Below are 10,655 nucleotides of genomic sequence, written 5' to 3'. Positions count from 1 at the left end.
TGAGTTTGGAGTTTGATCTAGAGTTCCAGAAAAGATGAAGAGAAAAAAGGGAAAAGAGAGTCTGTGTTTGGTTCAGTGTGTTTCAGTCCTGAACCTGAGCTGAGAGTCTTCAGCTGTCGACTCTTACAGTCCGAGTTTCACAGAGATTGATTAGATCATAAACAATGATCTCAAATTGAGGTAATAAACTCAATATATGAAATAATCGTTTTCACTATCAGTTAATCTTAAGATTATTTTCTTGATTAATCGATTCATTGTTTAGTTAAAAAAACATCTTCAACAGTTTGAAAAGTCCGAAGTCTTTTTGTCCACGAGACAAAGATCCAGATGAGATAGCACCTGTCTTCAGAGGACGGAGGAGCTTTTACTGATCAATCATTTCTATCATCAATAGATCAAAAAACAGCTGCTGAGACATTTCCTGTTGATTGACTAATGAATTGACATATTCTCTCTAGCATCACGTATTTTTAAATGTTTGATTTAATTTATCATGATAATCAATCAATTAGTTTCAATAAAAGCAGCTATATCAAGTTACCGTGTCTCTTCAGTTCACACGAAGCTGCTGAGCTTTAACAGAATCAGGATGTTTAAACCGCTTTCATTCCGTCACTTCGTTAATTTACCAACAACCAGAGCGGAACTTACCGGAGCAGGACGCGTCTCCTCCCGGTCTCATCACAGTCCTCAGCCCGCTCAGCTCCGCACAGAGCCGCCGTTGAACCCGCTGCTCCCGGTGAGTCCCTTAATGTGAAGCTCTGGTTCACGTCCTGCTCCTCCAATCAGCGCGGGACTGAAGAACCGTCTCTATACCTGTCTGTCTGTCTGTCTGTCTGTCTGTCTCTCTCTCTCTCTCTCTACCTGTCTCTCTCTCTCTCTGCCTGTCTGTCTCTCTCTGTCTCTCTACCTGTCTCGCTCTCTCTCTCACTCTCTCTCTCTCTCTCTCTCTCTCTGCCTGTCTGTCTCTCTCTCTCTACCTGTCTCTCTCTCTCTCTGCCTGTCTGTCTCTCTCTGTCTCTCTACCTGTCTCTCTCTCTCTCTCTCACTCTCTCTCTCTCTCTCTCACTCCGTCTCTAATTGAAACATGCACATTAACATTTTGCTGCGCGCGTGTCAATCTATCTTTGTGAGGACCACTATCAGTTTGAGGGCGTTCCTGCACAGTGAGGACATATTGACCCGTCAGGTTCAGAGTGTGTGTGTGTGTGTGTGTGTGTGTGTGTGGGTGTGTGGGTGTGTGTGTGTGTTGTTCTGTAAGGACTCTCCTTTTGATTTTTACTCAGTTGTTTGAGGTCACTCAGAGTAGGTGTCAGAGAAGACCTCTGATCAGGTGTCATCAGTCCTCAGCTGGTAATTACCTGTCTGACTGTTTACCCGTCTGTGTCTCTAAATGTCTTACGCTCTTCCTGTCTGTCTCTCTGCCTGTCTGTATGTTTACCTGTTCAAATGTTAAACAGGTGTTCAGTGTTTACACCTGATGTTTGAACTCACTTTGATCTTCTCTCTCTCACATACACAAACAGAGAATTGCTTGTGTGTTGATAACAGCATATGTTGCTGTGGGAGCAGAAGTCTGTAAATATTCACTGAGTTATAAACAATAAACAAGTTTCCATGTGAGTAACTTCAGGTTTAACTCTGTTTTCAGTCCTACGACGGTGCTTCACTTCTTATTGAGGTAAATCACCATGGTAACTTAGGCTGCACTCCTAACCTGCTCCTGCGCAGGTTAACTTCAGAGGATCATATCAAAACCTGTCAACAACCTAGCTACTGACCAATCAGATCACTGGAAAACTCATCATCAGTCATCATTCTCATTCCTACAGAATCCTGACGGGAACGTCCACAACTGGAAATAAAAACAATGACACACACACACTGTTAAATATTTCCATGATTATAAATGAAACTTCATGATAATTCATGCACTTATTTACAATATATCCTTAGTCTGACTTTAATAGTAATCATATTTAGACATTTTTTTTATCCCAGTCCTGATCATATTGTTTACATCTCACCTTGTTTAATATCACTTTTGGATGTGGTTAAAATCAAATTTACCTGCAGGTATCAGCGTTTCTTCTCATATCATATTAAGTACTTTGTTCCTGGTTCTGACGATGTTGCTTATAATTAATAACTCCACCTCTTTAACACAAATGCGCTCATGGACAGGTAAACCCAGGGTTAACTGAGCCAGTTGATAACCTGCTTCGTAGTACAGGTTATCCAGGACGGTCAATGTGAGGTTCAGTTAACCCCTAATAACTAAAAGTTATCCTGGGTATGTTGAACTTGCTTCGTAGAACAGACCTCAGGTCAGTGGAAAAACATGATGGGAGATAGAGTTTGTTTGTTGTTAGTGTTTCTATTGTAGTCCAGTAGCTGTGACACACCTGTACAGGTATGGGCACAGTAACAGACTGTGGAGGACAGATGATCAAAGAATATAAAACATGAGGAAAATAAACCTAGAGAGGTTTGATGTTCGAGACTGAACAGGACACACATCCACTCACCTGAGTGTAACACCTGGATCTCACAGAACCCCGCCTGTAGTTTACCCAAACATGTAATGGTGACTAAGCCTGAACATGAACAGTTCCAGGATCAGTGTCTGTATGAAAATATTAAACATCCACTTTACCTGGGGCACCCCGGTGGCTCACCTGGTAGAGCTCATACCATTTAGACTTAGTCCTGATCGCAGCGGCCTGGGTTCTAATCCGACTCAGGCCCTTTGCTGCAGGTCATCCTCTCTCTCTCTCTCTCCCTGACTTTCCTGTCTCTCTCTCACTGTCACTATCGTAATAAGGCCCCAAAAAAAAATCCACTTTACATGATGAACAGTGTTAGAGGTTGTTTCACAGCCACAGGTGAGGATGGAGACAGAGACAGGGTGAAGCTGCTGTCAGAGAGAGTTCACCTGTTTCAACAGTCTTTACCTCCCAAAGGTCCAGTCTCATATTACCTTCATGTCAACATCAGAACTGACTGTAAACTGGCAGAATCATAACACACAACCACCACTCTGTACATGGACATGACAAACAGGTGAACACTCTGGAGGGGATGTTAGACGCTGAGCGTGTGAGGACACGATTCACCTGCAAACCTCAGGTGTGACCTCAGCTCAGTGAGCCAATGGAAAGACAGGAGTGTGTAGAGAAAGACAGCTCTCTCTCTCGCTTCATGTAGTGCTACACAGAACTCACTTAACGCAATGCATGCTGGTTAAAACTTTTGTTATTGGACTGAGTAGTTTTGACATCAGTCTGTTTATTCTCCACCTGAAGTCACTGTCAGTCCATGTTGAGCAGCAAGTCAGAGTCAAACAATCATAATTATTTACATGTTTCATGAGGTTTAGATTTTGTAAAGTGAAACAAACTAAAATCACATTTCTGAACACTTGAATTGGACCAACAGACATGACATAAAAACTTTCACATTTATAATTATTAAACAGAACAGAAACTGGAGCTATTGTTTTATTGACCACTCAAAGTGGACCACTTATTCACTGATTAACACATCAGTTGTGTCTGTGTATGTTGTTGTAATATTGATTTCAGCCACAAGAGGTTGAAGTTCACCTCAGTATAAACTGGATTCAAATAATTTGTTTCCTTCCAGGTGATTTTTAATTTCTCCATATACTCTAAACACAAGCTTCATACAATGTGTGTTGGTCAGTAATAACATCACTGCTGTTCCTTCCTTTAGTCACAAATTTGAATCTCTGCCAGAAATGCTTTAGAAATCAGGTGAGATCGTATAAAGAGCGACACAGTCCGCACCAGTATCACATACCAGACTGTCATCCTGGAGGTTGTGGTTTGAATCCTGTTGTATTAATTGATTAAATTCATTCATTCATATATTTTTATTTCAAACTTTTTGTCCAGAAAAGCTTGAAGACAACTACAACTCCCATGTACAGGAGCTGCACCTGTTACACACCTGTGTGAGTGCATAGCCATTAATATACAGTAACAATTATACTTTATCATCTGATCATATGTTTATGTTCATCTGTCTAGCTGTCAGATAAATGTTATTTTACACATCTACACGTTCTTCATTGAAGATAAATACAGAAATGCTCTGACCAATCAACAGCAGGAGTCCTGCTGACTGGCAGCTGATTGGTTGGCATGTGTTCGGGGCCGCTTGTTCTGTGGCAGCTCTGATTGGTCGGCATCTCTGAACCCATCAGAAGAAATCTGGTATTGGACGGTGGTGTCCACATGACCTGGAGATTTTAAAATGGCCGCAAGTCGTTGTGACCCCGCCCACTGTAGGAGGAGCCTGATTGTGGGGGCATGGCCCCAGTTCTCCCCAAGGGCAGGGACAAGCTGTGATTGGCTGCCCCGCAGCCGTGTGGTCATGTGGTTGGTGATCACCACGGCCACATGGTGTCTGTATGCCATGGCGACTAGCTGTTGGCCAAGGCCTTGGAGGAGGCGTGTCCTTTGCGACAGGTCGTCAAACTGTCTGAATGGAAAAGCAACGCTGTCAATCACCAGGAGGCGGACCCTCGGGTGGTTTAACAGGAAGTCAGGCAACAGGTGGAGCTCGGCCAGCAGCTCCATATAGTCATTGCAACGTACCTGAGGGGCAGATGGGCAATCAGAATCAGTCTCATTAACATCTGAGTGTGATTTTAGTTACCATGATGACCTGTCATTATTACCAGGAAGATGTCGGACAGAATGGTCTCCACAGTGAAGGTCGTCATGGCAACACGCTGCTCGTCATCTTCGACCAATAGGGAGCAGTGTCTGACGGCAGCGGTGGCCATGTCGATGACTCTCTGCAGCAGGAAGCTGCCCTCAGTGTCAATGTACATCACCTGACCTCCGACCCCCCCAAAACACTGGGGCACCTGGACGTCCACCGCCAGCTGCAGGCTGAGTAACACACAGGTCTCATGATCACTGACATCATCAACACAGTTCTTAATTAATCAATCAACACATGCCAAACACACCATGCTGTAACTTCAGACAAGCTAACAGAGCTCACGCATCATCATCACACCATTGGCCCATGGTCGGCTCCTTGTCGGCATGCTGACCCAGAATGTAAACATGAGGATTTAGTGGAGCTAAAATAGATGTGATGGAGCAAAGGATTGTGGATCGTTTGTTGTTGGAGCAGCTGAAGATAGGAAAGACATCAGACTGATGACTAAACCTTTATTTTAATGACATATGACGACTCTTTGATGGAGGACCGATAACTCTGTGTTTGTGTTTGTGTGTGTGTGTGTGTGTGTGTGTGTGTCTGACCACAGTTGTGTTTTTCCAACTCCTGGAACTCCACATATTTCTGTTGTTTTCCCGATAGGAAATCCTCCTCCAAGAGCAGCGTCCAGCTGAGAGGAGAAGGTCACGATGCTCCTCGTCTCCTCCTCTTTCTGCAGGAGCTCCAGAGCTGTCAGAGCGGCTGACACCCCCTCTCCTGCTCTCGTCACAGCCTGCAGCACCTCCTGCGCCTCCTGCTGGGACAGACCAGCCTCTGCAACAAGAAAACATCATGTATTAACAGTTTTACCTAAAGTGACTAACAATAAGTTCAGAGACCCTCCCCCCTCTCTCTCTCTCTCTCACACACACACACACACTCACACTCACACACAGACACACCTCGGTCCTGTGGAGCTTCAGCAGAGTCGGTGTCACAGTAAATAAAGTTCTGTGATCAGATTTAAAGTGTTTTAGACATTACACTGCACGTGATTCTCAGCATAGTTACGGTTCTTTCGACAAGTTGTCGATGTTCACTCATAAACCATCGTGTTAAAAACTGGGTTATTTTGAGTGGAGTTTGGTGGGAGTGCGGGTAAACACCACGGTTACCTTTGCTGAGTTGTCGCGGTTCAAGGTGCAGCAGGTCTGAGGTGAACTGGAAACCAGCGCTGACCAGTTTCACCTTCACACTGGGACTGAAAGACAAACTGGAGACTGCCCTCTGCATCTTCACTGCTAACTGCTAATGTTAGCTTCCTCTTCAAAACATACCGCCATGACTGCTATCCCAGCATGCCTTTCTCCGCAGGGCAGCACCTAGCCGGCTGAAAAACGTATAGAGTTCCTGTTTCACTTTTCAAAGTAAGAGTTTAATTTGTGTTCAGTTTCGAGTAGCTTTAACACTGTCCTTCCAAAGTGTATTTAATTCATTGTTCAATCAAACTTTTGATAAATGTAATTTTTTCTACGTCTTTCTTTATCATATCTGTGTCCCAAGAAATTAAACTCTGGTGATGAAATAATGAATACTTTAAAACTATTGATTTGACAGTTTACAAGTAATCAAATTTTCATAGGCTATATTAAATTCAAAAATTCTATAAACAGATTTTCCTTTATTTATTGTACCATGTCACTTACATCTTCAAATTTCAGAGGTTAGTGTTGTTAATAATGTATTTAAGTCCAGCCTGCTCTTTAAATAACACAACAAAGTATATGTCTGTTTCCCTTACAATGAGGTCCGCATCTGAAATTTACCACTAAAAAGATTTGTTTTCTAAATATATTGTTTGTATGTAAAGTATGCTTAAAGGTTTTTGATATTCTATATTAATATAATAATATATACATTCTATAATAATTAATAAATAAAGAGAAAACATTTATTTTGGGTTTAAATGAAAAGTCTTCTAAACCAAATGATAGACTGAACAAAACTAAACACCAGTACCAAAAAAATGACTCATCAGTAAAATAAACTGGCAACAGAAGAGACAAGTTAACGCTCTTTTTATGTCCAGGCTTTTTCTTCAGTTATCAAAATTTTATTTTGAAGGTATAAGCGGAAGTTTATGGTCGTTGTGCTCTGTTTCGTCATTTAAACGCGACAGAGCTGCTACATGTGAGAGCGATCAGCACCCGTCTAAAGGAAAGTGTTGAAGTTTTTAAGGCAAACTGGAGGTGAGATTTTATTTCTTATTCATTTAATTACAGCGTTTTAATGTGAAAGAGTGAAATCTGGAAGCTGATCAGAAGGCAGAACAGACACTTTTATTTTCAGTTATTGATTAGACACTAAGATGTGTTGGTGTAGTGACGGTGACACGAAGCTTCATTTGTTGATGTTAACACAGCGACGTCTACTGCACACAACGTGAAGTAGAACAATACAAAGGTTTGTACGTGACACATTAAAAGTTAGTGTGAGAAAACACTAGAGTGTTTATTCTGAACTCACCTTTATATACAAAGTAAAGACTGTTAACATCAAATGTTTAAATATCAGTCAAGTCTAGTCAAAGAACATGTGTCACAGTTATTAAGGAACAACTTTCTCAGCTGTGTTTAGCTTCTGAGAAATGATCTCACCTGCCTTTGAGTCTTTCACAAGTTAGTTTCACCTGCTTGTGAAGGTGTCCAGTTATCTTTTTATGTACAGTCATTGAATAGAAGGAAGTTCAAAGTGTCAACAAACTGGAGAAATCTCTCTTTTCCTGCTGGATCCATTACAAATACAACCAGTCAGTGTAAGAGACCAAACACTGAGAAGCCATCTTCTCTCCCTGAGGTCTGACACTATACTCAACACACACTCTCATCTAACATAACAGAGTCTGAGCCTGCTAAAGGGACAGAGACTCTGGGACTGAGTCTGAGTCTGGGACTGAGAGTTACTGTGTTCATCACTTCCACCGTGTGTTTAGTAAGTTCATAGAATCTCATAAGATGTTTCACAACATTTTGACTTGAGTACATGATGCCGAACATTTTGTCCTGTGAACAGAAAAAAGCGATCTGAGGTCTGTTTAGTGAACTAATGGAAAGATACACGAGTCAGATCTAGTGTATTTCTACAGCACTGCTGTCCACATACGTTTGTCATTCTGTCTTTAGCTTGTCTCTACTGGTTCTGTTCAGTGATCATAGTGCAGAGGGATGGAGAGAAGAGAGGAAGAGGAGGAGGAGGAGAGGATGACTACAGCTCAGGGAGAGGACGAGGAGGACGAGGAGGAGGAGGACGAGGACGGGGGAGAAGCTACAGACAGAGGTGATGATGAAGATGCTGCTGGGATGAAGAAGAAGACCAAACAAAAAAGTGTTGGAGAGACTTCCTGTTCAGACCGGAAATGTGTTCCAGGTATCATCTACCTGGGTCACATTCCTCCTAGACTCCGCCCCAAACACATGAGGAACCTGCTGTCAGTGTTTGGAGAGATTGGACGAATATTTCTACAACCTGAAGGTAAAATGAAAATGTACACACACACACACACACACACACACACACACACACACACAAAGTTAATGACATGCAGTAGTGTTATATAAATGCATGGGGAGAGCGAGAGAGAAGAAGTGCTCAGTGCATCATGGGAGCTCTCCCAGCAGCCTAGTCTGCCTCACTGGACGGAGGCTGTAGGTATAAGCCTGTTGTGGAGGCGTTCTCTGCCTGTTACTGTTTTCCCTGTCACTACGGGGAACAACAACAACAACAAGCTGAAACCTCCACACTGAAGATGTTGAGTTTTTGATGGAGATTTGGATCATGTGTAGTCACACAGTCGACGTAAGTCTTTGCTGTTGTGTGCTCACCTCCACATGTGCAAATATTCCCCCAAAACAAGTTCTGCTCCAGAGCAGGTTAGAGTTAGAATTCAGCATTAGTTACCATGGCGATAGAGCAATACAGTGATGTATTCATCTGTCCGATGATGAGGTGAGGAGGAGACACCTGTTCTTTTTCTGATCACTGTTTCCTCTCTCCTCTCCTTGTTTCCGACACTGTCAGACCGGCAGGTGAGGATGAGGAAGAAGAAGTCTGGTTTGAGGAGGTGTGATTTCACTGAAGGATGGGTGGAGTTCAGAGATAAACGAGTGGCAAAGAGTGTGGCTGCATCTCTCCACAACACACCAATGGGAACCAGGAAACGCCAACGCTTTTCCTCTGACCTGTGGTGCATCAAGGTACAGTCTGCCCGGCAACGCATGACATCACCCTGACATATTTTATTTCAGACGGACAGACTGACCACTCTGAACCACTGTCAGACCAAATCTACCTGTCTGTATTACCTGCATAGGTTCCAGTGGACTCACCTGCCTGTCTCTCTCCCTCCCTGTCTGTAGTACCTGCACAGGTTCCAGTGGACTCACCTGAGCGAGCGGCTGGCCTATGAGCAGACAGTTCTGCAGCAGAGACTCAGAACTGAAGTTTCTCAGGCAAAGAGGGAAACAAACTTTTACCTGAACAATGTGGAGAAGAGCGCCCACATGGACAACATGAGGAGGAAGAAACAGAAAGACGGACAACAGGTAAACTCTAAACTACAGATTATCTCACCTGAATCCACCTGCAGTCTCAATACAGGTAGAGTCAGACTAAAAAAAACCCTGTAGGTGGCATTGGTTGTAAAACGTTTATGTTTTGTCATCAGGTGGACGAGAAGACCTGGGACTTCACTCAGCGTCAGACGGAGGAGGAGATCCAGATGAAGAAGAAGAAGAAGAAAGACTCGGTTACCGCAAAACACCTGAAGAAGGCCCGCCTCATACAGCAAAAGAGCCAATCAAATGTCTCCCTGCTGACCAAAATTTTCAACTCAAACCAATCAGAGTGACAGCAGAGAGACAGCTGATTGGCTGTTGGACAGGACTGTTTCAATAGAAAAAAAAGGCAGATTGTGATGAACTTGTGCTGACACACTCATCTTCACCAGCCAATCACAGGCCTTCTGAGCTGGGGGGGTGGAGCCAATGAGCATATTTTCTTCAACTTATGAGTTTTTTATCCAATTTCTGTACTTAACGACTTGATGAGCTCGTTGGAACTGGTGTGTTTGTTGTAATAAAATTCAGTGAGCTGTTTATCGACCTTTGACTTTCCCTCCTCACTGGTTAGAATCTGTTATCACTTATTTATCATCAATGTGATGCCCTCATCACTCACCTGTACCTGCTTTTTATTTAAGTCATGTGTTAGACCTCTCACTTGAGACACAGACATGAAACTTAGTTCAAAGCATCATGGGTGTGTCCCCAATCAGTATGCCAATTTTCAAAACCTTTTACCATGCAGTTTTAGATCCTAGAGAAATTCCCTGGTGGGAAACGCCTGTTAAGAAAGAATAGAGAGATATCTCTTTGACAAATCAATCAGACATACAGCGCATCGAGAAAGTATTCAGTCACTTTTTTTTTTTTTTTTTACATTTTGTTATTTAGCGGTCTTGGAAAATAAACGTGTTTAAGAATATTATGTGGCCTGTATATTATGATTAAAATGCTTGTTTGGAACCTGCTGTCTCTGATTTGTTAAGGGACTTCTTGTGATATAATGAAGTAATTACAGCAAAAGTTCTTGTTAACTATATATACATTTCTAAGAAACAACGCACACTACATTTTACTGGCAGTGGTAAGGTAATTATTTTATTAGTGTGAACAAATTGACAATCTGTGTGTAAATGTGCAATATAAATATAAAACACCTTCCACAAATGGACTGAATGATTATAATAAACTCTACTAAAACAAATGACACCAGTTATCTCTTTACAGGTTGGATGGATACAAGATGTGGTCTATTTATGGAGGTCAAGGTAATTTCATCCAAAGTAACTATATTATCAGATAATGTATTTCTGAGGTGTTTAGGACCAAATGCAA

General features: G+C 42.4%; 2 protein-coding genes across 3 annotated transcripts; one reads left to right on the top strand and one right to left on the bottom strand.

The window, feature by feature from the left end:
* Positions 1-3,271: 3,271 nt before the first annotated feature.
* rad51c (RAD51 paralog C) lies at positions 3,272-6,097 on the bottom strand. The gene is made up of 4 exons (XM_056383917.1): positions 5,877-6,097; positions 5,307-5,535; positions 4,709-4,925; positions 3,272-4,625 (listed from the first exon to the last, which is right to left on the bottom strand). Exons 1-4 carry the CDS (start codon positions 5,992-5,994, stop codon positions 4,128-4,130), a joined length of 1,062 nt encoding a protein of 353 aa, XP_056239892.1. The 5' UTR covers positions 5,995-6,097; the 3' UTR covers positions 3,272-4,127.
* Positions 6,098-6,866: 769 nt separating this feature from the next.
* abt1 (activator of basal transcription 1) lies at positions 6,867-10,283 on the top strand. Of its 2 annotated transcripts, XM_056385022.1 has the most exons (5): positions 6,867-6,950; positions 7,908-8,232; positions 8,779-8,954; positions 9,117-9,302; positions 9,425-10,283. In XM_056385022.1, the coding sequence occupies exons 2-5, from the start codon at positions 7,926-7,928 to the stop codon at positions 9,605-9,607; spliced, it is 852 nt and encodes a 283-aa protein (XP_056240997.1). In that variant the 5' UTR covers positions 6,867-6,950; positions 7,908-7,925; the 3' UTR covers positions 9,608-10,283. The 2 variants fall into 2 exon arrangements, with proteins under 2 accessions (XP_056240997.1, XP_056240998.1); XM_056385023.1 differs by lacking the exon at positions 6,867-6,950 and having other exon boundaries at positions 7,896-8,232.
* Positions 10,284-10,655: the final 372 nt, after the last annotated feature.

Source organism: Seriola aureovittata, chromosome 9 (genome assembly GCF_021018895.1).
Source record: "Seriola aureovittata isolate HTS-2021-v1 ecotype China chromosome 9, ASM2101889v1, whole genome shotgun sequence".
NCBI classification, from domain to species: domain Eukaryota; kingdom Metazoa; phylum Chordata; class Actinopteri; order Carangiformes; family Carangidae; genus Seriola; species Seriola aureovittata.
This window is presented reverse-complemented; position numbering and strand designations above follow the sequence as displayed.

Coding starts and splice junctions, on each gene's coding strand:
- rad51c (XM_056383917.1), bottom strand. CDS start 5,994: ATGCAGAGGGCAGTCTCCAGTTTGTCTTTCAGTCCCAGTGTGAAGGTG. Junction 5,536..5,876: donor ACCGCGACAACTCAGCAAAG/GTAACCGTGGTG, acceptor TTCTTGTTGCAG/AGGCTGGTCTGTCCCAGCAG. Junction 4,626..4,708: donor TTCTGTCCGACATCTTCCTG/GTAATAATGACA, acceptor TCTGCCCCTCAG/GTACGTTGCAATGACTATAT.
- abt1 (XM_056385022.1), top strand. CDS start 7,926: ATGGAGAGAAGAGAGGAAGAGGAGGAGGAGGAGAGGATGACTACAGCT. Junction 8,955..9,116: donor CTGACCTGTGGTGCATCAAG/GTACAGTCTGCC, acceptor CCCTGTCTGTAG/TACCTGCACAGGTTCCAGTG. Junction 9,303..9,424: donor AACAGAAAGACGGACAACAG/GTAAACTCTAAA, acceptor TTTTGTCATCAG/GTGGACGAGAAGACCTGGGA.